The 26593-nt window shown below is 49.2% G+C and overlaps 2 protein-coding genes across 6 annotated transcripts in view; one reads left to right on the top strand and one right to left on the bottom strand.

The window, feature by feature from the left end:
• Positions 1–1021: 1021 nt before the first annotated feature.
• Positions 1022–26543, top strand: CDAN1 (codanin 1). Of its 5 annotated transcripts, XR_007475286.1 has the most exons (32): positions 1022–1155; positions 1385–1875; positions 2113–2319; positions 2510–2679; positions 2812–2925; positions 3008–3086; positions 3509–3629; positions 3802–3911; positions 4381–4470; positions 5363–5438; positions 5976–6181; positions 6472–6592; positions 6939–7085; positions 7202–7368; positions 7760–7847; positions 8093–8182; positions 8369–8423; positions 8644–8780; positions 8866–8969; positions 9249–9407; positions 9750–9813; positions 9980–10058; positions 10244–10392; positions 11812–11919; positions 12047–12110; positions 12273–12454; positions 12718–12825; positions 13640–14198; positions 15327–15370; positions 16624–18540; positions 18921–19079; positions 19619–26543. XR_007475286.1 is itself a non-coding variant. In XM_033435677.2 (28 exons), the coding sequence occupies exons 1-28, from the start codon at positions 1066–1068 to the stop codon at positions 13763–13765; spliced, it is 3702 nt and encodes a 1233-aa protein (XP_033291568.1). In that variant the 5' UTR covers positions 1022–1065; the 3' UTR covers positions 13766–14435. The 5 variants fall into 5 exon arrangements, 3 of the variants coding, with proteins under 3 accessions (XP_033291568.1, XP_004273989.1, XP_033291567.1); XM_033435677.2 differs by lacking the exons at positions 15327–15370; positions 16624–18540; positions 18921–19079; positions 19619–26543 and having other exon boundaries at positions 13640–14435; XM_004273941.4 differs by lacking the exons at positions 15327–15370; positions 16624–18540; positions 18921–19079; positions 19619–26543 and having other exon boundaries at positions 2116–2319; positions 13640–14435.
• Positions 16349–26593, bottom strand: part of STARD9 (StAR related lipid transfer domain containing 9) — a 127675-nt gene continuing 117430 nt past the window's right edge. Inside the window, 7 exon segments of the mRNA XM_049705388.1 lie at positions 16349–17869; positions 18366–18524; positions 18743–18840; positions 19006–19208; positions 19375–19439; positions 19641–19762; positions 19938–20055. Of these exon segments, the coding sequence (XP_049561345.1) occupies positions 17768–17869; positions 18366–18524; positions 18743–18840; positions 19006–19208; positions 19375–19439; positions 19641–19762; positions 19938–20055 (867 nt within the window). The 3' untranslated portion in view covers positions 16349–17767.

Genomic DNA, 26593 nt, shown 5'->3' on the forward strand with positions numbered 1-26593 from the left:
GATAAAAACCAGGGGTTCTTTTTCCTTCTCTGTAGGAAATGTCCCTGTAGCACTGGAGTGATTTCTGCTTCCCACCATTCTCTCCTTTCCACCTTCCTTTGAACCAGGGGAACTCTCAGGAGGCATTCACATGGGCACTGCTTCACCCTTCCTGATTTGGTCTGGCCTGGAATGTTAGTGCCATTAGTTTTTCTCTGCCTGGTTCCCTGTCTTGATTTCTCAGTGAGCAGCAACATCCAAAGAGGTGACTGATGGTTTTCGAAATAAGAGAAATTAAGAAATAACTCAAGCTCCCAGAAGCTAATTATGTATATGCCTGTTAACTTCTCAACTGCAAAGTAGCTCACATATTAACCTTGTGTAATGTATAAGAGATACAGACTAGGCTATTCTATGTGCAGGATGGGCGGAGGCACTTTAAGGGTTGTGGGCTGAGGATCCTAAAAAGCCCCCCTGCAAGAATTCTGTCTTAAAGTCTTAAATGATCAGTTGATGGTGAGTGGGGAAAACCATTGGTACCGCATGGGCAGGAGACTCAGCTTTTGAGAAAGGATAAATTTAGCTTAACTTCATTTTGACCTTGCCTAACTTCTTTAGGGTGGTGACGACTGAACCTAGAAAGACTCTTGAAAGAAAAGAATGTGCTTATCGTAGAAAATATAGGCATCTTCTCTGGAGAATCGTTCACCTTTACCGTCCGGCCGCTCTCCCGGGCCCTTGGTTTCCCCCGCCGCGTCCCCGAGTCCCGGCAGGTCGCCTTCGGGCCAGAGCTGCCGGGGCCGGGCCTCACCGATAGTGGTGCGCTGCACTTGGGGGACCACCGTACCTCTTGTCGGGAACCGCGGACCCATCCGCGGCCTTGAGCCAAATCCTGGGCAGAGCCTCAGCCTGCTGAAGCGCCGCTGCCGCCGGCCCAGGTCTCGGTCTCGGTCCCGCCCTGGTCCCGCCCCACCGCCCTGGTCCCGCCCTCTACACCCCGCGGCCCAACGGCCGCCCCGTCCCCCGGGCGCCTGTGGCGCGCCGGCGCCTGCGCCTGCGCAATCGCCTCCGAGCGCCTGGACCGGGATGGCGGCCGTTTTGGAGTCGTTGCTGCGAGAGGAGCTGTCGGTCGCAGCCGCTGTGCGGTGGATCGCGCGCAGCGCCCAGAGTTCGGAGGTAACAGCGCCGACACGCCCCCAGGCTGGCCCGAATCTCCTTCCCGCGGGAGATACCACCCCTCTCGTTCTCTTCCTCTAGGGTGCCTGGCTGTCAGCCCGGCCCGAGTGCGCTCCAGCTAGGGGCCGCTACCCCCGGCCGCCCACCCCTCAGCGCGCCCTGCGGCCCCGGCTGCTTGCGGCCCCGGGCTGGCAGCTGACCCTCTCGCCCTTCGCTGCTTCTCCCTCAGGATGACCCCGGGGAGGCGGCCGCGCTGATCTCACTTCGGCCGCTGCGGAAGGAATTCGTGCCATTCCTGCTGAACTTCCTGAGGGAACAGAGCAGCCGCGTCCTCCCGCAGGGCCCCCCAACCCCCGCCAAGGCCTCGGGCTCCTCGGCAGCCTTGCCAGGGAGACCCGGGGGCCCGCCGCGGGGCGGCCGCGGGGCGCGCAGCCAGCTCTTCCCTCCGACCGAGCCTTCGAGCCCCACCGCCGCTGAGGCCCCTTCGGCCCGCCGTGGGGGCAGGAGGCGGGGCCCGGGGCCGGCCCGTGAGCGAGGAGGCCGCGGCCCCGGGGCCCTGGAGGAGGGGGTCAGCGGGGAGAGCCTGCCCTGGGCCGGGGGCCGGAGGCCCAAGAGCTCTGGCAGCCCCGGCAGCCCCAGCCTCGCGCGCTCTGATCCGCCAAACCTCAGCAACCTGGAGGAATTCCCTCCCGTAGGCTCGGTTCCCCCCGACTCTGCAGGGTGAGAATCAGCCCTTAACCGGGAGATGGGTGGCACGAAGGCTCTACTAGGGGAGTTAATAAACTAAGGCTGGGTGCTCTGTAGTAAAGCATGGTAATGGCTAGAAGGTTGGGGATGAGATAACTATAGTGGTGAGGGGCATTTTGCAGGGGGTCCAGGCTGTTGTGGTGGAGGTGGTGGTGGAGGGGGAGATGATTGAAGAAAGGAATATCAGAAAAACCTGTGGCTACTCCTCAGCAGGACCAAGCCTTCACGCAGGATCAACCCAACTCCGGTGAGCGAAGAGCGGTCACTCTCCAAGCCCAAGACTTGCTTCACCTCACCCCCAATCAACTCTGTCCCCAGTTCCCAACCCTCAGTCCTGGACACTAGCCCTTGGGGCCATAGCCTTTCCCCAGGGTGCAGAAGTCTGCAAGAGGAGCGGGAGATGCTCAGGAAGGAGCGGTATGGCCTTGCTGCTCCCTGGGATGTCAGCTGCCTCTGTGGGGGATTGGCAGGGCTTTTCTCTGTGATTGATTTGTCCCCTGGGAACCCTGGGTCTGTTTCCTGGTCTGTGGATGTCTCTTTGAGGAACCTGAGTATAGCTGTGGAGGGGAAGGCAGGCTGACTATACACGACATTTCTTTCCCCATAGCTCTAAGCTGCTGCAGCAGTCACCTGCTCCCGCCTGTCCCACCCCAGAATCAGGATGTCCTCACCCCAGCCGAACAGGAAACCTCACAGCTGAACCCGCTGACCCTGCCAGAGTATCCTCCCGTGAGCGTCTGGAGCTGGTAGCCCTTGTCTACTCTTCATGCATTGCAGGTGAGTGAGAGCAAAAGGCCCTGCAATGGAGATACTTGTAGAACCACAGGTTAAAAGAATTGATAAAGCATGTAGGACTGAGCCTTGGTTCTGAATGATGTTCAATACCCTGGAGTTTCTTTTCTTATCTAGAAAACCTGGTACCAAACCTCTTCTTGGAGCTTTTCTTCGTCCTTCAGCTCCTTACCGCCCGGAGGATGGTGGCTGCCAAGGACAGTGACCTTGAACCAAATCCAGGAGCCGTAGGTTGGTGAACAAGCCTCTTTTTGAGAAATGGGGTCTGGAAATGAAATCATTCTTAGCCAACAACTTGGTACTGTCCTTCTAGATTCCCTGGAAAGCCCTCTGTTCCAGAGTGTCCATGATTGTGTCTTCTTTGCAGTGCAGGTTTTGGAGCATCAGTTTCAGTGAGTTTCCCCAACAGAGGCATTTGAGCCTTATTCCCATTGTCCACTTGGTTCTCTTGTTACTTGGGGTACATGCTTGTGCTTAACACAGGTGTAGTGTGACCCTGGACCTTTTCCTCCACGTAACCTTCAATTTTGTGTCAAGGCTATGAATTTAGCCCTTGAAAGAATCAAACTGCCCCCGGTGGTCTTGGTAGCTGACCTTTGGGTTTATCTAATGTTTCTGCCCTGCTCTCTTGTTTGCTGCTCCATTAGGTCTCTCTTATTTCCTTCCCCTTTGCCTCCATCTTTAATCCTTTGCCCATGACTTTTCTTCATGTACCTGCTCCATGCTCCAGGTAACACGCTGTGTGGTGTGCAGGTGCCAGCTTCCTATTTTCAGTCTGTCCCATTCTTGGTCATTTGTGCTCTTGTCCCTGTAGCGTTCTTTCCCACCTGGACAAAGGGACCTTGAAGCTGTTGGCTGAGAATGAACGGCTACTGTGCTTCTCACCAGTTCTGCAAGGCCACCTGCGAGCTGCCTACGAGGGCAGTGTTGCCAAGGTAGTGACCCCATCTTAGACATCTACTAGCCTGGACCTGACCCTTTCTGGTCTCATAACTCAGGCAGCCCAGCTCACATCACTGTAGTGTCATTTGCACTGGAATGGGGATGAAGTTTTCTGAGCATGAACTCTGCCAGCTTCAGTCCCTAATTGTCACTGCCATGTTTTAGGTCTCTCTGGCGATGCCACCTTCTGCACAAGCTGTCTCCTTTCAGCCAGAAACTGATAATCGTGCCAACTTCTCCAGTGATCGAGCCTTTCATACTTTTAAAAAACAGAGGTGATAAGAAAAGGGAACTTTGGGGGAAGGGGGTGAAGCAGGATTTTCTCTGGGATAGGCAGTCTGTGTCATTTTCATAGAAACTAGGAGTTTGACACTTAACAGGTGGTAGTTTAGCACTACCAGGCCCTTCCTGGCAAACATCATAAGGGCCACTTAGCCTCATTCTGTTCATGCCCATGGACTTGAACCTCTGACCTTAGCAGCCTTCTCGCAGGTGTATGACTCTAGTCACTGGATTCTCAGACGAGAGTGCCATATCAACTTTAACTGCACACAGAAGTATGTGAAGCATGTGGTGTACTGCTACCGGGTCTGTAGCATTATCACATAGAGAACGCTGGAGAGGATAAGGAACGGGGCTGTGGATAGTCCTGTCCTCAGTTCTTCTGAGCTAGGGAAGGCACTCCTGAGAATGAGTTAGGCCAGCTGTGCTTCAGTTGATCGGACATTCTTATGTGTCTGTCAGGGATGTGTTTTATGAGGTGCTTCGAGAGTGGGAAGATCGCCATGAAGAGCCTGGCTGGGATTTTGAGAAGGGCTTGGGCAGCAGGATCAGGTATGTGCTCATACACCGGTCACCTTGTCTTTCTTGCTTCCAGTAGTGAGCAGCTTAGTGGTGCTTGGGTAGCTGATTGAAGGAAGGCTTTGTCCTTCCAGGGCAAAGCTGTTTTCTTCTATCCTCCTTAATCTCTTCAGTTACTGCCATCTCTGCCTCTACTCAAAAGCGATTTGTTGGGCTTCCCTGGTGGCGCAGTGGTTGAGAGTCCGCCTGCTGATGCAGGGGACACGGGTTCGTGCCCCGGTCCGGGAAGATCCCACATGCCGTGGAGCGGCTGGGCCCGTGAGCCATGGCCGCTGAGCCTGCGCGTCCGGAGCCTGTGCTTTGCAACGGGAGAGGCCACAACAGTGAGAGGCCCGCGTACTGCAAAAAAAAAAAAAAAAAAAAAAGCAATTTGTTTCTCCAGCTCCTTCCACTCAGAAATCACTCATACTTGCTCTGTGATTGCAAATGCTTGAAAAAGTAGAATGCTGTTATTTCAGTTTGCTTGAGTTTTGGCCCAAGTTTTAGACCCTTTCCGACCTCCATTTTCTTCATCATCTCATTTGACAATACGGATAACTTTGCATAGCTAGATAACTAGGATACAGAAAGAATATTCTCTTGTCCACGTTGGTCATGAAGCTCACTGGCATTCAGTGTAGACTGAAGATGAGAGGGGTGGTATTATTTCATGTTTGGTTAAGTGTATCTCTAGCTTTGAGGGGTCTTGGGGCTGAGGAGAGTGTCCCTTACCTTTTCCCATAGCCTTGTGCCAGCCAGCTCTGGCAGAGGTCTGCTCAAGCCCCTGGTAAAGGGCTGAAAGGCCCAAGGGTTGGCTTGTTCTCTCAGATCTTTCTCTCCCTCTTCCTCCTTACATCACACTCCATCCCTGCCTCTTATTCCTCAGAGCCATGATGAGTCAACTCTCTGCAGCCTGCAGCCACAGCCATTTTGTTCGACTTTTCCAAAAACAACTTCTCCAGGTAATAGCCCTAGCGGGAGACTGATTAATCTACAGTGGACAGTATGTATTATAGGCAGCCAAGTAATGGCTGGCACTTTGGGATAGGGCAGGCAAGCAGGCAGGTCCTTGGCTGGAGATTGAACAAGAGTTCTGTTCTTTGGGTGGTGGTTGAAACTCAGGAAGCCAGCTCGAGGAGGCGGAGCGCTCTCTCCCATGCCCTGCACCTCCTGCCTCCCCAGGCCTCCTCAGACACCCGGCTCTCCTGGCCTTCCTTCAGCACCTCGCTACTTTCTTGCCCTTGATTTGTGCTGTGGTAGAAAGAGCACAGGGTTAGGACTCAGGTCTGGTTTCAAATCCTAGCTCTTGTGACCCTAGGCAGATGTTGAATCTTACAGGTTCTGTTTCTTCACCTATAAAAATAAGAATATAATCCAGACCTCAAAAAACATATCTATGGCACATGATACAGGGTTCATCACTTCCTCATTTTGTTCAGGCCTTCTTTCCAGAAAAACTCACTGGTTTTTTGATTTCTCTCTTCCTCCCCCTGCCCCAGATGTGTCAGAGTCCTGGTGGTGCTGGGGGCACTGTCTTGGGCGAGGCTCCAGATGTGTTAAATATGCTTGGAGCTGACAAGCTGGGGCGGTTGCGGCGCCTGCAGGAACGGCTTGTGGCCCCTCAGAGCAGTGGGGGGCCCTGCCCACCCCCCACCTTCCCAGGCTGTCAGGGCTTCTTCAGGGACTTCATCTTGAGTGCCAGCAGGTAAAGGTCTCCTGTCTTACAGAGAGTGGGGGCAGAGGCCAGAAGAGGTTTGTGTTCACAGAAGGGCAGCGTTTTCTCTCCTTTGGAATATAACAGGATGGGACTGGGTGTTGCCTGGGCTCCTTCTAATTCACACTTCCTGCCTCCATTTCCCTTCTCATTCTTTCACCCATAACCTCATTGGCCTCCTCTGTCTACCCTGCTGAGCCTTTCTATCTGGAGTACCTCTTCTCTATTCTGGTCCTTCCAACACTTCTTCCAGTACCTTTATTTCCCCCTCCTCTTCATAGCTTCCAGTTTAATCAGCATCTCATGGATAGCCTGAGTTTGAAGATCCGGGAGCTCAACAGCCTTGCCCTGCCTCAGCCTGAGCCCAGTGATGAAGACGGGGAATCAGATGTGGACTGGCAGGTTAGAAAGCAGAGGGAGATGATGGGGTTCTGACCTAGGGGGAAAGGGTATTTTCAAGAAGAAATCTGTAACAGATCTGGTTTTTTTTTTTTTTTTTAAGATTTTTTTTGATGTGGACCATTTCTAAAGTCTATATTGAATTTGTTACAATATTGCTTGTGTTTTATGTTTTGGTTTTTTGGCTGTGAGACATGCGGGATCTTAGCTCCCTGACCAGGGATCGAACCTACACCCCCTGCATTGAAAGGCGAAGTCTCAACCACTGGACCACCAGAGAAGTCCCACAGATTTGGTTTTGTTCTAGAAGCCTTATGCTTGGGACCTTTTCCTTCTTGATGCCCTGCAGGGTGAACGGAGGCAGTTTGCTGTGGTGCTGCTCAGCCTGAGGCTTCTGGCTAAATTCCTGGGCTTTGTGGCTTTCCTGCCATACCGGGGGCCCGAACCACCCCCGACCCGTGAGCTCCAGGACACCATTCTGGCCCTGAGGAGCCAGGTGATTGGGGGCTCTGGTAAGAAGGGAGCTGGGAGGAGCTTCAAGGCAATGGCGTTAGAAGGCTTCCCCCAGCCCCTGGGACTGACCCACCCACTGACTGACACTGGCCCTGCCAGGTGCCCCCGGTCCTGGATGTGCGGGCTCTGCTGCAGCAGGGGCTGCGGGCCCGGCGAGCAGTGCTCACGGTGCCCTGGCTGGTGGAGTTCCTTTCCCTGGCTGACCACATCGTCCCCATGCTGGACTATTACCGCAGCATCTTCACTCTCCTGCTGCACCTGCATCGGTGAGTAGAGAGAGAGCAGGCTTGAGAAAAGGGTGTGGGGAGAACATTGCTGAGGCTGCCATTTATGAAGAGGGTCAAGCAGCCTGTGCTTCCTGTGTGGTACCGTAGCCGTAACTGACCCTCAGGGAAGAGGCCAGGCCTTGATCCACAAGGAAAGACAGTGGGCAGTTATTGAATATTTGCACTTTGATTGGCCGTTTTCTGTTCCTACTGTGGCCCAGCTCAGAAGGGAGTACAGATCTGGGTGGGGTGATGAGACCTGGTTTCTTGTACAACAGCAGTCCCTTTTAGGTCTGTTTTTGAGAAGTACCTTGCCAGTGATAGCTTTCTGTTACTGTATTCCATTTCTCTCTTTGCACAGACTCCATTCACACCCTCATTTACATTTTAGGAGCTTGGTCTTGTCAAAGGAGAGTGAAGGGGAGATGTGTTTCCTGAACAAGCTGCTGCTGCTGGCTGTCCTGGGCTGGCTTTTCCAGGTTGGTGGAGTGAGGGTCCAGGTTGGAGAAGGGGGTGACTACTGTGGCTGAAGACAGGGAAAGGGAGGATGTATGAGTCTGAACAAGGGTGGGGCCAGAAGGTGAAGGTTCGGAGGAGGGGTAGGGATTGCCATAGTTTCAGAGGAAGGTGGCTTTGAACCTGGTGTCTAAACCCTGGAACCATGAGGTAGGAGGTGTGACGAATCTCTGAAGTGCTGACTTGCCCTGCCCTAATCTCTTGCCAGATTCCTACAGTCCCTGAGGACCTGTTCTTTCTGGAAGAGGGTCAGTTGGATGCCTTTGAGGTGGACACAGTAGCTTCAGAGCATGGCTTGGTGAGTGTTGGGGTCAAGCCAGAGCCATGGGAAGCACAAGAGTAAAGGAGGCAGGCTGCCCGGTAGGGCCCAGCAGGAGACAAGCCAGAATAGACTGAAGCCTTTTATATAAGACTTTTATGTTTCTGGCACACTGGGGAGGAAGGGAAGCCTGCCTTCCCAACACTGGCCTGTTCTCTCCCCCAGGACAGCATGCCTGTGGTGGACCAGCACCTGCTCTACACTTGCTGCCCCTATATTGGTGAGGATACTGGTCTCCCCTCAGAGGGTCTTTGGTCCTTGGCCTGTCCCTTCATGAGTACCCAAAAGGCACCCTGTGGGCGCAGCGCCCCAGTACATTGTTCTGTTCTTAGGCGCTCCCTGGTGCCTCAGTCTTTCTATTCCCTAAATGCTTAAAAGTCAAGATGCTGGGGAGGGTGGGACGGTCCTGGAACTTAAACACTTGGGCTTCTCTGATGCAGGAGAGCTCCGCAAACTGCTCGCCTCCTGGGTATCAGGAAGCAGTGGACGGAGTGGGGGCTTCGTCAGGAAAATCACCCCCACCACCACCACCACCGGCCTGGGAGCCCAGCCTCCCCGGACCACCCAAGGGCTGCAGGTAGGGGGCAGGGCGGAGGCGGGGGGCCCGCGCAGTGGAGAAGGGAAAGCGGACCCTTCACTGCCCTGCCCCCTCCTCCCAACAGGCACAGCTGGCTCAAGCCTTTTTCCACAACCAGCCACCCTCCCTGCGCAGGACCGTGGAGTTCGTGGCAGAGAGAATCGGCTCGAACTGTGTCAAGCATATCAAGTGAGGATGAGTTGGGATTGGGAATGGAGGTGTTGAGGGTCCCCAGTCTCATTTCCTTACAATTTTCCCCTTTATAACACCTTGTTGCCAAACTGAGGAAAGTCAGCTGAGGGGCGGCGGGGGAGCGGGTGATAGAGGACAAGGGCCAGGTGGGACGGGGGGGAGGCTAAAATTGCTGACGTTCTTTCAAGTTAGTTCTGACCAGGTTTCCTTGAAGTTGCAGCCCCTTTCTGATTCACCCTTTCCAACTACCTCAAAACCTTGCTGTTCCTACTGCAGGGCCACGCTGGTGGCAGATCTGGTGCGCCAGGCAGAGTCGCTTCTTCAAGAGCAGCTGGTGACGCAGGGACAGGAAGGGGGAGATCCAGCCCAACTGTTGGAGATCTTGTGTTCCCGGCTGTGCCCTCACGGGGCCCAGGCATTGACCCAGGGGCGGGAGTAAGACTCCAGTCTGTTTGAATCCTCTCATCTCCATTCTCCTCTTAGTTTTACTTTCCTGTCCCTTTTTCCTCTTTTATACTCATCCTTTATTGGTCCTCTCCCACCCTGCTTTTTTTGTGTTTTTGCCTGCTCTGTAGGCTCTTATCTTGGTTTTTAGAGGTTTTAGGGCCCAGAGTCCAGAGCTGAATTGGAAGGGCATCTGGGGTGGGGCCGGAGGGCTGAGGGTGCCTTCCCCTGAGGCAGAGCCCTTCCAGCTCAGGCGACTGCTGCACTCGGGGCGTTTCCTTCTGTGGGCCAGGCTGACGCATCTAGACATCACTGACCTCTGTCTCCTTTCAGGTTCTGCCAAAAGAAGAGCCCTGGTGCCGTGAGGGCATTGCTCCCTGAGGAGACCCCGGCAGCTGTACGTAGGAAGGAGTCCTGGGGTTAGCGGGCTGGGCGGTTGGTGGTGGGAGAGGAGTGCTGCAGGGTTGTATGTGTGAGGCTTCTGGTGGCAGGTGGGTCACTCCTGGACTTGGGCATTCGTCATTGTCCTAACTTGCCCCTGACTCAGAACTTCTGTGTCACAGGTTCTGAGCAGTGCAGAGAACATTGCTGTGGGGCTTGCAACAGAGAAAGCCTGTGCTTGGTTGTCAGCCAATGTCACAGGTAAGGTCCAGGGAGGGGGAGCGGCTGACCAAGTTTTTCAAAAGTGGACTGGCAGGAAGTTGGAGGCCATGTGGGGGAGATAGGACTCAGAGCCAGCTGGTAACAGGGAAGGGCATGGGTTGGCATGGTGAACCTGTGCAGGGCTGCTTTGATGACCCCTTTTCTGTCCTTCCTCTGACTTGCAGCACTGATCAGAAGGGAGGTGAAAGCGGCTGTGAGTCGCATGCTTCGAGCCCAGGGTCCTGAGCCAGCTGCCCGGGGGGAGCGGAGGGGCTGCTCCCGTGCCTGTGAGCACCATGCTCCCCTCCCCTCCCACCTCATCTCCGAGATAAAAGTACACAGCTCCCTACTCCCTTCGGCTCCCCTCCTCCCTCTCCCTGCTCTTTTCCTAGTCTCCCTCCTCTCTCCCTCAACTCTAGTATTTGTGTGGCAGCTTTCTGTGTTGTCCAGCTAGTTCCCATTTTGTTACTGAATGGGATTAGGTAGGGCAGAACTGAATTGAACGGTTTTCGTAACTGCTGTTCTCTGACTTCTGTACTTGAATCACCCAAAAAGGTGAAAGGGAAAGGGGTAGATGTGAAAATTGTTGACTGAGTACACGTTACACAGATGATGATGGGAGTGGGTTAGGGAATGGCTGTCCAGTGCAGTAGGAAGTCTCTAAGGAACAGTCATCGCAGTATTGGGATATGGTTTCAGAAGTGTTCTCCTATGTGGGAGGTGATGCTTGTTTAGTTACAGGCAATAAGAATAATCTATCAATGCTCTTAATTTGAGAAAAAAAATTTTTTTGGTACTGTCTAGAGCAGGAGTCAGCTGACAACCTGTGGGCCAAATCCAGCCTGCTGCTTGTTTTTGTAAATAAAGTTTTATTGGAACACAGCCACGCTTGTTCATTTACGAATTGTTGGGCTGCTTTTGTCCTCCAGCAGCAGAATTGAGTGATTGGGGCAGAGTCCTAAACTAGTGACCCAGATCTGGGGTAGTAGTGTGAGAATAAAGATTTGGAATAGAGACTAAAAAGGAATGACTAAAGGGCTTCCCTGGTGGCACAGTGGTTGAGAGTCCGCCTGCCGATGCAGGGAACACGGGTTTGTGCCCCAGTCCGGGAGGATCCCACATGCCGCGGAGCGGCTGGGCCCGTGAGCCATGGCCGCTGAGCCTGCACGTCCAGAGCCTGTGCTTCGCGGCGGGAGAGGCCACAACAGTGAGAGGCCCGCGTACTGAAAAAAAAAAAAAAAAAAAAAGACTAAAATTAGAGTAAGAGGGAGAAGAAAACTCTCAGCAGCCATTAGCTACTGGTTTTCAACATGCAGAGGATTTCTGTACTGAAACCTCGACTCTTCTGAGAAGATGAACAGAGAATCATGAGGGACAGAAAATAGTACGACATGTACACGACAGGACAGTTCCCCTGAATGCTTTCAGAATAAGATGCTGTCTGGGAATTGGCTAGGTATGACTGTCCCAAGATGAGTGCCATCTCTTGAGCTCTCTGGCAGCGCGTTGTCCCTTGGCTTACCTGCTCCATCTGTTCCTTTGTTGTCCACTTGGTTGCTTCTCCCAGCTGTGCTGTCCTGCCCAAGCCCCAAGTCTAAGGGCACCTTTGCCCATTACTTCACCCCAGGGCCCTGTCTTCCTTTTCCTTCTGCCTCTTTCCACTGGCTGATCCCCACCCCAAGCCACATTCTCTGTGGCCTCCTTGGCCCTGGCCTGGCACGAAGCCTTACTCTGCTTCCACCCCTCTCTGCAGGATGTGCTCTCTTTGGCCGTGGGGCCCCGGGACTCTGAGGAGGGAGTTTCCCCAGAGCATCTGGAGCAGCTTCTAGGCCAGCTGGGCCAGATGCTGCGGTGTCGCCAGGTGAGACACGACGAGATGCTCTTCTTATGTATCCTCGTCCAGCGTGTAATAATCAGAGCTGCATTGGCTTGGGGCTGCTGCTCTAAGGATGGTGCTAATGTCCAAGGTCTCCCCGTTTTTCCCCCAGTTCCTGTGCCCACCTGCTGAGCAGCATCTGGCAAAGTGCTCTGTGGAGTTAGCATCCCTCGTTGGTATGGCTCCTTTTTATCACATCACTCTCTTGCCGGATCCCCCAGTTCTCAGGGTGGGGTACAAGCAAGATTAGAAAACAGCTTTTTTCTACTCTGTGTCCTCCCAGGGCCACGTGACCCTGCCTCCATTTCTTAGAGCTTGGCATTCCTCTCTCCCCATAGTTGCAGATCAAATTCCTGTCCTAGGGCCCCCGGCACAGCAGCAGCTGGAGAGAGGGCAGGCTCGAAGGCTTCTGCTCATGCTGGTTTCCCTGTGGAAGGAGGACTTTCAAGTGCCGGTTCCACTGCAGCTGCTGCTGAGGCCAAGAAACGTGGGGCTTCTGGCAGCCACTCGGCCGAGGGAGGTGAGCCAGAGAGGTGGGGGGAGGGGGGCAAGTGGGCTTCTGAGAAGCCTCTGCAGTCGTGTTACTCCTACCATCCCCACCCCAAATGTTATTAGCTGGTTTAGTCCCCCTTTGCTGAGGCTGTGCTTATCTTTTCTTCCGTGCTCAGACTCCCTTAGTCTCGGCTCGTCTCCCCCTCCTCCCTCAGCAGCTCTGCCCTTTGTATCAAGGTCACTGTGCAGTCCTCCTAGCCACCCTGACCTCTTCCTGTGTGTGTGTTGCAGTGGGACCTGCTGCTGTTCTTGCTCCGGGAGCTGGTAGAGAAAGGTCTGATGGGACGGATGGAGATAGAGGCCTGCCTAGGCAGCCTCCATGAGGCCCAGTGGCCAAGGGTAAGGAGTCCTCGTCTCCTTTTACCTGGAGAGGGAACAGGTGTCATATGTCCCTTTTATCCTGAAAGGGGGCAAGTGATGGGGCCTGGCATTCTTAGGATCTTCCCAAAGCTCAGTGGATTTTGTCAGATTTCTTGAGGACCACCCTGAAATGAAGTGGCTGCTCTGGGGGTCCTCTTTCACATTTAAGTATCTATTGTATGAAGGACTGTGTCCACGGAGGAAGGGAAGATGGAAGAGGCAGATAGTTTGTTTATGGCATAGTGAGTGTGCAGTTTGTGGGTTTGTTTTTTTTTTTTGGCCATGCCACATGGCTGGTAGGATCTTAGTTCCACAACCAGGGATGGAACCTGGGCCCCAGCAGTGAAAGCGCTGAGTCTTAACCACTGGACCACCAGGGAATTCCCAAGTGTGGGTTTTTAAAATCAGAATAACCTGGATTTTAATCTCAGCTAGTCCTTGATGTTATTGTGATTTGGGACAAAGTAATTTTAGTTTCTTCATTCATAAAATGGGAATAATTTAGACCTCCTGGGGTTCTTCAAGATGAAATAATGTGCATATTAAGTACTCATTAGTGGTTTTGAGCTTCCCATTAGAGTTCACTCTCCCTGCTGGAACTTGAGCATCCTAGAGTACTAATGGGACAAGGTTTCCAAGTCCATTTCCAGGTAGAAGGCAGTTGGGAAAAAATAAAACAGGTTGTCTGGTTAGCTAGGGCTTGATATTTGGGATTGATTTTTAGTAAAAAGGGTGAATTGAACAATCTAGAACTGTGTGTCTGCCTTTTCTGTCATCTTTCTGCTTATTCCAGGATTTTTCTGAAGAATTAGCAACACTGTTCAACCTGTTTCTAGCTGAACCCCATGTGCCACAACCTCAGCTAAGAGCTTGTGAGCTGGTGCAGCCAAACCGGGGGACTGTGCTGGCCCAGAGCTAGGGCTGGGAAGCGGCCCTACCTTGGGCATCTCGCCAGAGCGCTGGAACCCAGCCTGACTGTGCCTCAGGAGGAGGCCCCAGAGCCACCCCAAGTGCCCACCCTGACCCTTGCTGGTGTGGAAGTAGCTCAGTCTGTCATCAGGCTTCCTGCTCACATGCAAAGGAAGAGAGTGGCAGCCTGGCATCCCCGTGACTGTGGGCTCACCATCCCAAGTCCTAAAGGAAGCAGGAGGGGGTCACCCGATTCAGGATTATGGTGGAAGAACCTAGAGACTCCAGTCCTGGAGAAGAAGAGTTGGCATTTATTATGAAATGATGTGTGGGGGCTTGTTGGCACAAGATTCAAGCCCCACTTGCTGCTGTCCCAGTATCTCTTAGAGCTTTGTGGTTTGGGAAATCATGACTGACAGAGGGAAGTGACTTCTGCTTAACTTGTGAGTAAAGTTAAACATGAATCTTGGGAGTCTACATTTTCTTACCACCAGGAGCTGGACTGCCATCTCCTTAAAAACGTACAACAAATGTGGGGCTCGCCCAACAGAAACCTGCCTTTTACCTTGCACCCCACCTGCCTTCAGTCCCGTGCAGGTAGTAACTTTTGACTCTAGCTCCATCCAGGGGCCAAGCACGGGCAGAACATTAGAGGTTTTTAAAATAAACTGTTTTCTTTACCAAGGGCTTCATGTCTAGTTATTTTCACCTTACTCGTCCCTGTAGAAGGCTGCAAAGTCTCAGGTGGGCTTGGAGGTGGGCATTGACAGGGTAGAGCTGTCCCATTGGTTGGCCACTTAGCAATGCCTAAATATTCCATCATGTGAGACCCTGCAGGCCAGAGAGCCTGGGGCCCTTGTTAAGCCACTGCCAACAGTATTGACTTCGTTCAACTCCTTTAAAGGTTTAGGATGTGTGAAGTTTCTACTCACCAGATACTGCCCACTTGTGATGCTTGCTTCTTGGGGGGCTGGGGGTGTTTGATTTGGCTCAGAACAAAAGCATTCTACGTGTCTATAAATGCACCAATTTTGACTAAGCAAGCACTACCTTGATAAGGCACTCTTCTAAAATTCATGGGTTTTCTACTTTGGCAGTGTGCGCAGAGATTCAGTCTCTGTCAGGGGAAGGCGAGGGTACTCAGTGAACCCTCTTGAAGTGGCTTGCAAAATCTGTCTGTGCATATGTGTGTATTTCTTAGGAGAAAAGTTCCCAGCTGTCAAAGAGGTCTCCAACCCACGGAAGGGTAAGATGCTCTGGGTCTAAAGAGGTCTGCTGTATGACTTTAGTAAAGCCAGTTGGGAGCCCTTACAGTAGGTCCCATCAGCACAGAAAGTTAAAAATGGGGGTGTGTCTCACCACTTTGTAATCATGCTTCTGCGCAGTCAGGCAGTGATCATCCCTTCCCCTCAGCTCATCCTAATCAATAAGTTTTTGCATCTGAACCTTTTTTTCTTCGTCTCTTCATTTGTCCTTTAAATCCAATTTATACTATAGCAAATTCTGGAAGTTCTGAATGCTTGGGAACCAAAACAGTTTTAAGAAATATTTTATCTTTCTGCACCCATCAGGTGTGGCTGAACGAAAGCACTGCCCCAGGAAGCTGAGCCCCGAGGTAAGCAGACACCCAGCTACTTCAGACACCCAGCTCCATGTGAGGTGGGACAGGCAGGCAAGCATGGAGGAAAGCCTGAAGCCCCAAGGATGCTGAGTTTAAAGCCCACTTAGTTAAACCGCACAGGCCCAATTCAGGAAACGCTGGCCTGTGTGAACCTTAAGGGTTTACTTTAGGCAGGCAGTAAGATAAGAAAGGAATTAGAGACAAGCAGCTAACGAACTAGTGAACTCATTAGTATTTACGTTGTTTTCCATAGACCTGCTCTCTACCAGTATCAGTGGTTTTCAAAGTGTGGTCCCCAGACCAGCAGCCTCATCATCACCTGCAACTTCCTAGAAATACAAATATGTGGGCCCCTCTCCACTCTTCTAAATCAGAAACTCTAGGGTGGGGGCCAGCCTGGGGTGTAACAAGTCCTTCAGGTGATTCAGAAGCACAATAAAGTCTGAGAACCACCTGTCTTAACCAAAACCTGACTTCTCCTTGATCATTTGGAGTCAGGTCCCTGGATTATCCTTACCACCTCTGCATTTTACTGTAAGATCAGCCTCAGTTAATGTTCTTTAGATTTGCTGACTCACATGCCTGGCTTGTGGCTTCTCTAGTTTAGGGGATACAGTCACCTCCAGGCTAACCACCGTTCGGATTCCCATTGCTGGCTCTACCTCAGAAGCCCTAGAGGTGCATACCTGTTAAAGAGCTTCCTTCCAGGGGTCTATGGTCACCGTTGAGTGTGGCAGTGGAATCTGTTCTGGAATCCTCCCTCATGTTCATGTCTGGGCTACAGCTGGCTGTAGCTGGGCAACTTACCTGGTTGCTCTTCATGTGCAAAGCAGTGCTGAGCTCATGGGAAACACTCAATACACATGTGTAAACTATATAGCCTGAAACTGGGCCATGAGTAGTTACTGCCATCACAATCACCAGGCTGAATTCTGAGCCCAAACGACACAATTAGACTATCCCAGGATAATCTTCACTGAATAAAAGTACACATTGGACTTTTAATTTGCAAGTGTTCTGCACTTTTCAATCAGTGGTCTTAGAGATTCATGTGAAGAGAGATGGGAGTACATAAATAGGGTGTTAAATATATCAAGTGTAACCAAAAAAATTAACCAGAAAAATAAGTTTAAAAGCAATCAAAAAAAAAAACCTTCAATAATATATAAATAACTTAATCTGAGGTAAGAGAAAAACAAAATCCTGCAGATACTTTTAGAAAAATAAACCTCTTCTGTACTATACAGAAATTTACCTTTTACCACATCTTCTCAATCCCCATATGGTCGCCCTCTTCCACCAAAGACTCTGGGGCACCAGAACTGAAGCTGAGAATCTCTCCGACCCCTACACTTCAGGTAACCATACAGAATATTCAAAGCTCGAGTTCAGCCAGGCTAAGTTACAAGAAAACTGAACCCATTCTCCATCCCATCCTAGAATAGAAGGGGCTACAGCAGTGCGTGGAGTGCTCAAGGCTGGGACCAAATCTCTGAGTGAGGTAAGGAATGGAATTGTGCTTCCTCCTAACAAATCACTTACCTCCTTCCAGGAGGTCCGTTATCTTCCCTCTTGTCTTCAAAAGACAGTTTTTCATCTCTGAAATGAGAGATGCCCACGCACCACCCCAAGCCCTCCTCAAAGAGCTAGGCCCCCACCCTAACCCCAAATCTATCCAGCCAGTTTCTACAGTGGTCTTCCCATTCTTCTGAGCTCTGGAGTGGTGGCTCCATGACAGAGCATTACTCTATACTCCTTACTGGGGCCAAGACCCAAACAATTGTCTTCTCCTGTGAGGGAAAGGAAGAGGGGCGGCAAAGCAAAAATTAATAATAAAGGATTTTGTAAAAATTCAGGGAGGAGAGACAATTCTAAATCAGTGTTCTGGTTTGTGCAGCTGTTTTTTTAAACCGTTTTCTGTTTCCTAACACCCCATCCCACAGTGGAGCTGACTGCTGGAGCACATTCTGAGCAGAGTCTTGGCCAATGGCTCCTGCTTCCCTACCAGCCCCAGGGCTGCGCCGAACTAAGTAAGCACCATGTCAGAGCACTGCAGGCTCCCAGCTCTGCTGGCTGTGTCCAGTCCTGATCCTTGAGTGGCCTGTATGCCATAGGGTTCCAGAGACGGGCAAAAAAGGTGAGAAATCCAAAAAGGTGAGTTGAGCTTCATTCACTCTGGACAGCCGGGAGCTCAGGCCCCCTCGCTCTGCAGAGGTGCCAGCTGTGACCAAGTACTGACTAGGTTTCGCTGGCAACTCAGGGATGAGTGCTGTCTGCCCAGTTGGCCACAGCAGGTAGCCTCAGCTCTTCTTAACATCAGGATACAGAGAGTAACAAGAGCTGCCCCAGCATCTCTGGGGTGTCCTGGAGCACCGTCTTGACCGTGAGATGCTAACTACCAAGGAAGGAAGCCAGTCTGGCTATAACCAGCGGCTGCTGTTTGATGAAGGAGCTTAGGAGCTGAGGGGGGAATCCTGGAGCACCAAGTTCTACCTGAAATAAACCAGAGAGGGAAGAGTTAAAGGTGCAGACAGACCCAGGAGAGTGCACCAGGGCACACTTCAGCCATAAGCAGCCACCCCAGGCTGCTGTGATTGGAGAGGCTCTGAACTGAACTGTCTACAGCCCTGTGCTCTGCTGTTCAGATCTAGGCAAAAGCTTCACTTCCCAATGACAAAAGGTCAAGTCAGGGAACTGAGGGTGCTGCTCTGCCTCACAATGACTCATCTATCTCCTGAGGACCCTGGGAACAGCCAGAGGATGTAGGCCGCCAGGCTCTGGTAAGAGCAGCTTCAGAAGAAGGTTGATCAACTCTGCCTCATTCCTTCCTGATTCCCACTGATTCGTGACCCAAGAAACCCTTGAGTCTCCAGCTCTCAGGCCACAGATCCTGGGTACTGAAGGATGTTGAACAGCTATACAGAAAGCTCCCATGGGGCTGGGGTCAAATCAAGGCATGCTGTGAGGCCAGCTGCACAAGGTGGCTCACCTGGGCCAAGTAGATGACTCTGGTGATCTCCTTCCCTTCCACAGTGAGGGGCTGCAGGATCCAGGCACTGGGCAGGATCTCCCCTCGGACCATCTCCCTGCTGGGTCTCGGCATGGACGCATCATACACAGACTGAGCTGCCATGATAGACAGTTGCCCCTGGAAACAGAGCAATGTGAGTTCAGCCTACGTGATATGGGAGGGACAGGGACAAACAGGGACAGGCTCCAGTGCAGTCAGTACCGTGGAAGGCAACACTGGGCCAGCCTTCACCCCCACCCTGGCCCAACTTGCCCTCCTTCCCCCAGAGGACCTGATGCCCACAAAGATTGCTTCTCACAACACGGCAGTCCAAGTTCCTCCCACAACATCTTTACCACCAGCAAGGCAGGCACCTCTTTGGCTTCCACGCAGACACAACAGAAATCCCGTGGCTGTTTCAGTGCACACAGGGTGGTATTGCACACCAAATACACTGGAGGGGCAGGGATGCAGGAAGTCAGAAGGTACATGGACAGACCGGGTTCTACCCTGTGACACCCCATCATTCCACAGCCTGACACCCCACTGGACCTAGCTGAGTACCCGGCCTCCTGAGAACACTGCCTCTGACCCTGCTGCCTCTGTCCCCTGGGCTCACCCAGGCTGATGCTGTTGGTCACCCGCTGATGCAGCCTCGCTGTCTGGATGGGCTTGTGGTACAGCGGCCACAAGGTGGGGTCACTCACAGCTGCCCACACGTGAGACAGTGGCTGGGACACCACGCCAGCCCCCAGGAAGCCATGCCGAGTAGAAGAAAACACCTTGTAGTACAGATGCACGTCCTGCTCCTCGCCCTGATGGCTGGGGGAGACACCAAGGGTGGGGAAGAGGAGGAGGGGATGAAAGCTGGGTTCTAGAGTCACCGGAAGAGCTCACGGTGAGGGACTCAAGGAAGCCGAGGTGGAGAAGGGAAAGGAGAGAAGGCGAGCAGGGCCACAGGGAGAAGACACTGTGCAAGGGAACTTACTTCCAGCCAGCTGCTGCCTGGCAGCTGAAGAGGTGGTTCAGATTATCTGAGCAAGCAGCCATTACCTGGGGACACAGTGACCACACCCAGATTAGTGGGCACAGTTCGTACAAAGCAGACTCTCGGATTAGTCCCTCAGGCCAGCATTTACTGAATTCCCCACTTTTGTAAAGATAGAGAGCTGCTGAAGAAGCCCTCATCTGCCCTGTTCCTTCCCTCCTCTTTCTTCCTCCCCACCCAGCAGAGTCGGCTACAGGAAACCTCACATCAGCCATAGAGATGTCCACGATGTGCTTGGCCAAATCCTTGTAGGAGGAGGAGAAGGAGGTCCCCAGGCTGGACAGGCTGGACGGAGAACAGCAGCAACTGCCCAAGGAGGCTCTGCGGCCTACAATGAACAGGTGGAGACTCTTGAGACGGCATGAGCATCAGGGCCTCAGGGCAGCAACGGCCTCCTTCAATAATAATGTCCCTCCTCCTGAGGGACAGTGGCTCCCTAGGATCTAGCAGACCTCAGCCCCAAAGTCCCCACACCAGGTAGGTAGCTCTGCCCCACCACTCACTGCAGGCTGAGGTTTTCCAGGCAGAGCCGGCCAGGTTCAGCTGACTGTTCCTCACTGCAGAGCGGCCCCACACCTCCCCTATCCAGGAGTCTCTGGAATCAGGCAAGTTTGTGTCCCCCTGCAGAAGAGAAGATGCTCAGGACCAGAGCAGAGGCAGGGAGAGAGCAGAGCACCAGAAAGCCAGTGCAGAATTATCTCCTCTGCCTCTGAACAGCACCAAACAGCTTTCAACATAAAGGCTCAAGTGAAAAGGTGTTCCCTGCTGGATGCCCTTGAGAAGTCAACCACAATAGAAACCAGTCCCCCTGGAGAGTTTCCTTGCCCTTCAAGCCACACGCTCAAGGTTGCTTGTAGGAGAGTTCCAACAGGAATCAGAATGAACTGGGACCTGAGACGATGGGGTACCAGGGGTCAGTGAGTGGGGGGGCCCTCTGCGCCACTGCAGCAACAGGAATGAGGCCATGGCTGGAGCTCTGTTTAATGTGGGCAGCAAACAAAGCCCAACTGGGAGGTGGGAGGTGGGAGGTGGGATGGGGAAGAAAAGTGACGGGCTGTGAGAAAAGCTTGACCCTTGGCCCCAGCCCCAGGTACAGCAGCTGAGCCAAAGGTCCTAATTTGGAACCAAATGGGGATGATCCTCTCGATTTGCAATACAGCCACCACACCTTTACTACAAGCAGCTTCTCAATGACATGACCCTTGACCTCTGCTGGATCTAACAGGCATCCACTATCCTACCTCTATCATCGGTTCCTAACCTAGTGTTACTTTTAAAAAAAAGTGAACAAAGATATTCTGTCTCCATCCTTACGTCCTTTCTTCCTGCTGCAGCATCCAAGTGGTCTCTCCTACTTCAGGCAGATTGAGATTTTTGTGCCACCTTCTCAAGAACCTTTCACTACTGATCTCTTTCTTCACTTATTGCCTCCACCTCTCCTTCACTAGATTCTTCATATCAGCATTTAAGCATGCAAAAATTTCTCCCACCTTTAAAAACTTTCCTCTACAGGCATCTTTGCTCTTTTGTCCTTTACAGATAAACTTGAAATGATTGTCACCGTTTGCCATCTCCCACCTCTTACACCCTCTGAATGCACTCAAATCTAGCCTTTGCTAGATCCATATGCCTGGATGTGGTGAACAGGTCCCAGTCCTCATCTTACTGAGCATCTCCCTTTCACTTGCTTCCTGAATCCCTGGGATCTTGGCTTTCTGTCTCTCTGGGTGTTCCTTCCCAGTTTCTTTTGTTGGCTCATCTTCCCCAAACATAAGTTGATTTATTGGGATTCTTTCAAGACTCGGGCCTAGGCCCTCTTCTCGCTCTATAATATACTCCTGTGTGATCCCATCTGTTCCCAGTGCTATACTGATGACTTCCAAAAGTAAATATGTGTGGATTAATCAATAAATATTGCGAGACGACAGGGTCACCGTCTGAAGAAAAGGTTACATCAGACCCATTTCACACATCTTGCCAAAACAAATTACTTATGTTTTGTGGCTCAAAAATATACAGGGTGGGGGAGAATTTAATAATACTATGAGAAAATTTTTTTAAAAATTTAATGATCTCATAGTGGAGAAATGCCTTCCTAAACAGGGCACAAACTCCAGAGGCCATGAAAGAAAAGACTGATAAAAACTAGATTAACATATCATAAAAACAACTAGGAAAAAAACCCACTGGCCTCTCAAATGGCAAAAGGATAACTGTCTTAATATAAGGAAAGGCCACCAAAAACAAAAGAACAACCTAACAGAAATGGACCCAGTACACTGGCAGGCAGAGCAAAAAGCCAAAGGGCTCTTAAATATCTGAAAAGGCACTCCATCTCAGACACAAGAGAATTGCAAATTAAAACTAAAATGAAATACTATTTTATGCCTATGAGATTCACAAAGATAGAAGGAAAAAACCCTTAATAAACACTGTTAAGCAGAAATGTAGGTAAGTAGGCACTTATATATTGTTATTTGAGAGTGTAAATAGGTATATTTTGAAAATATTCATCACATATTTTAAATTAAAAATACATATATCCTTTGACACCTAGCAATCCTGCTTCTAGGTATTTAATTACAGATATTCTTTCATTTAAGTGGCAATAAACATTTTCAAATATGAACTCAGAGAACCTAGAGAATATAGTGCCCTTGAGTCTTTCTTGAAGAAATTACAAGAAGAGTTACTAGGGTAGAAAAAAGAATGTACGCCAAAGAACTGCAAATGAGCAGAGTCCATTTGATCTAGCACGAGAACTAGAACTCTGAATACAAACACTGTAAATAGTATAGAAATACTGTAACAAAAGGTAATGAGAAAAAATGAGAGAAGGTGGAAATACACTGATTTCCTCATGTTTTACAGCCAGGGTGAAAAGAAAACTGCTAAATCAAGAAATAAAGACTATTTAAATATACAAAAGTAATGATGAAAAGAAAAGAAAGGAAAAAAAAAGGCTTCCAAATTACCAGAAAGAAGACACATATACACCCCCAAAGCAAGGAAAACACAGACCACAAAGAAGATAAACAAGATTTTTAGAAGCCAATGGAATATTCATGACCAAAACCCTCAAATATAAAAAAAAGAAATTTTACTTTCTCTGAAATCATACATTCTCTCAACACATGGCAAACTTAAAAATTAGTAACAGGGCTTCCCTGGTGGCACAGTGGTTAAGAATGCACCTGCCAAAAAAAAAAAGAAGAATGCACCTGCCAATGCAGGGGACACGGGTCTGAGCCCTGGTCTGGGAAGATCCCACATGCCGCAGAACAGCTATGCCTGTGCACCACAACTACTGAGCCTGTGCTCTAGAGCCTGCGAGCCACAACTACTGTGCCCTTGTGCCATAGCTAGTGAAGCCTGTGTGCCTAGAGCCCATGCTCCGCAACAAGAGAAGCCACCATAATGAGAAGCCTACACACCGTAATGAAGAAACACCCCCACTCGCTGCAAATTAAAAAAGGGGGGTGAAGACACACCCCCACTCGCTGCAACTCAAGAAAGCCCACACAGCAACGAAGACCCAATGCAGCCAAAAATGAATAAATAAAAATAAAGTTCCCTTAAAAAAAATAACAAAATCAGAAAACACGGCCTTTCTACCAAAAAGTTTTGAAAAACTCTTAACAATTGGGTAAAGAAGAAATACAAACTGAAATTTCAAAATTACTATAAAGCAAAGATTATATACAGATATATATCTATATCTATGTCTGTATCTATATATGTCTCACAACTTGTGGGATACAACTAAAGCAGTGCTCAGAGGGAAAGTTTTAACTTCAGATATTTACATCTATGAAAAAGAAAAAAAATAAATGAATATTATGAACTACATGCCAACAATTAGGTAACTCAGATGAAATGGACAAGTTCCTAAAAAGATACAAACTACTGAAACTGACTCAAGAAGAAATGGAAAATCTGAATAGACATTTAATTAAAGTAAATTTAGTAATCAAAAAATTCTTTAAATTCCCACAAAGAAAATTTCAAGATGGGATAGCTTCATTAGTGAAATCTACCAAGCATTTAGAGGAGAATTAACACCTGTTCTTCACAGTTCTTCCGAAAATAGAGGAGGGAACACTTCTCAACTCATTCCATGAGGCCAAGATTACCCTGATAAAACCAAAGACATCAAGTAAACTATAGACCAATATCCCTGTGCATTTAAACAAATAAATCCTCAGCAAAATAACTAGTAAACTGAGTCTAGCAACATATAAAGAGGATATATACCATGACCAAGTGGGATTTATCCCAGGAACACAAAGTTAGTTCAACATAGAAAAATCAATGTAATATATTAATAGAACAAAGGAAAACACCCACATGATCATCTCAATAGATACAGGAAAAAGTATTTAAATCCAACACCTTTTCATGATAAAAGCAATAAGCTAGGACTAGAAGGAAATCTCCTCAACTTGATAAAGATTATGTACGAAAACCCCACAGCTAACATACTTAATAGTAAAAACTGGATGGTTTTCTCCTAAAATCAGTAACAAGACAAGAACGTCTGCTCTCACCACTTCTATTTAACATGGTACTCAAGATTCTAGCCAGGGCAGTTAGGCAAGAAAACAACAACAAAAGATCGGATATTCTATATACAAGGTCATATCACCTAAGGAGTCTAATAAAATAAAGTATTAGAACTAATAAATGAGTACAGGAGACAACATCAATATACAAAAATCAACTGTATTTCTGTATAGTAGCAATGAGCAAACCAAAAAGGAAATTAAGGAAACAAGCCCATTTATAATAGCATCAAAAAGAATAAAATAGTTAGGAATAAATTTAACAACAACAAAAAAAAACACGAAAAATTTATACTCTGAAAACTATAAAACATTGTTGAAAATAAAGAAGACCCGAATAAATGAAAAGATATCCCATGTTCATGAATTGAAAGACTTAATATTGTTCAGATAGCAACCCTCCCCAAATTGATCTATAGGTTCAGTGCAATCCCAATCAAAATCCCAGCTGACTTTTCAGAAATTGAAAAGATTATCCCTAAAATTCATATGTACAGTCAAGGGACACAGAATAGCCAAAACAATCTTGAAAAAGAACAAAGTTGGAAGATATATACTTCCTGATTTCAAAATCTACCACAAACCCAGGGGCTTCCCTGGTGGCACAGTGGTTGAGAGTCCACCTGCCAATGCAGGGGACACGGGTTCGTGCCCCGGTCTGGGAGGATCCCACATGCTGCGGAGCAGCTAGGCCCGTGAGCCATGGCCACTGGGCCTGCGCGGCCGGAGCCTGTGCTCTGCAACGGGAGAGGCCACAACAGTGAGAGGCCCGCGTGCTGCAAAAAAGAAAAAAAAAATCTACCACAAACCTAAACAGTTATCAAGACAGTGTGGTATTGGCCTAAGGATAGATATATAATTCAATGGAATGGAATTAAAAGTCCAGAAATAAATCCACACATCTATGGTCAGTTAATCTTTGACTAGGGTGCTGAGACAATTCAGTGGGAGAAAAGATTATCTGTCTGAACAAATGGTGCTGGGACAACTGGATATCCACGTGCAAAAGAAAGAAATGTGATCCCTAATTCTCACTATATACAAAAATTGATTCAAAACAGATCAAAGACCCAAATGTAGGAACTAAAACTATACAACTACTAAAAGAAAATATAGGCATAATCTTTGTGACCTTGGATTGAGCAAGAGTGTCTTAGATATGAAACCAAAAGCACAAGCAACAAAAGAAAAATTTAAAGTAGACATGATCAAAATTTATAACTTTGTGCTTCAAATGACACCATCAAGAAAGTGAAAAGACAACACACAGAATAAAGAAACTTTTTATAAATCATATAACTGATAAGGGACTTATACTAGAATATATAAAGAACTCTTTGCCTTAATAAAAAGACAACCCAATTAGAAAATGAACAAAAGATGGGAAAAGACATTGCTCTAAAAAAAATTTATAAATTTATAATAAGCACATGAAAAGTTCAACACCATTAACCATCAGGATGATGCAAACGATGAGGTACCACCTGAGATCCCACTGGGATGAATATAATTTAAAAGATGAATAATAACAAGTGTTGGCTAGGATGTGGAGAAATACATTGCTTATACACTGTTCATGGGACTGCAGAATAGTGCAGCCACTTTGAAAAACAGGCTGGCAGTTCTTCAAGTGGTGAAACAGAGTTACCCTATGATCTCAGTCCAACTCCTAGGTAAAACCCAAGAGAAGTGAAAACATGTCCACACAAAAACTTGTACATTAATGTTCACAGCAGCATTGTTCATAATAAGCAAAAAGTGGAAACAACCTAAATGTCCATCAACTGATGAACAGACAAATAAATGTGATAGTCACACAATGTGATATTATTAGCCATAAAAAGGAAATGAAATTCTGATACATGCTACAAGTGGATGAGCCCTTGTTGTGGGGTGAATTATTGTCCTCCAAAAATGATATGTTGAAGTCCTAACTCCTGCTGTCTGTAAATGTAACTTTATTTGGAAATAGGGTCTTTGCAGATGCAATCAAGTTATGATGAGGTCCCACTGGATTAGAGTGGGCCATACATCCAATGACTGCTGTCCTTATAAGAAGGCCACACGAAGACACAGGTACACAGAGACAAACAGGGAGAAGCCACGTGATGCCAAAGGCAAAGGCTGGAGTGATACAGTTACAAGCCAAGGAATGCCAAGGAAGTTATAGCCATACAATGTAACCTCAGGAAACAAGAAAAATAAACAACCTAAACTTACACCTAAAGCAACAAGAGAAAGAAGAACAAACAAAACCCAGTTAGTAGAAGGAAAGAAATCATAAAGATGAGAGCAGGAATAAATGAAACAGAGACGAAGAAAACAATAGAAAAGATCAATGGGGCTTCCCTGGTGGCGCAGTGGTTGAGAGTCTGCCTGCTGATGCAGGGGACACGGGTTTGTGCCCTGGTCCAGGAAAATCCCACATGCCACGGAGCGGCTGGGCCCGTGAGCCATGGCTGCTGAGCCTGCGCGTCTGGAGCCTGTGCTCCACAACGGGAGAGGCCACAGTGAGAGGCCCACGTACCGCAAAAAAAAAAAACAAAACAGATCAATGAAACTAAAAGCTGGTTCTTTGAAAAGATAAACAAAAATGA

The sequence above is a fragment of the Orcinus orca genome, chromosome 2, assembly GCF_937001465.1.
Source record: "Orcinus orca chromosome 2, mOrcOrc1.1, whole genome shotgun sequence".
In the NCBI taxonomy this organism is placed as follows: Eukaryota; Metazoa; Chordata; class Mammalia; order Artiodactyla; family Delphinidae; genus Orcinus; species Orcinus orca.

Excerpts from the sequence above, each read along its gene's own strand:
- CDAN1 (XM_033435677.2), top strand. The coding sequence starts at position 1,066 with ATGGCGGCCGTTTTGGAGTCGTTGCTGCGAGAGGAGCTGTCGGTCGCA. Across the intron at positions 5,439-5,975 it reads TCCAAAAACAACTTCTCCAG|ATGTGTCAGAGTCCTGGTGG; the intron begins GTAATAGCCCTA and ends CCCCTGCCCCAG. Across the intron at positions 10,059-10,243 it reads GTTGTCAGCCAATGTCACAG|CACTGATCAGAAGGGAGGTG; the intron begins GTAAGGTCCAGG and ends TCTGACTTGCAG.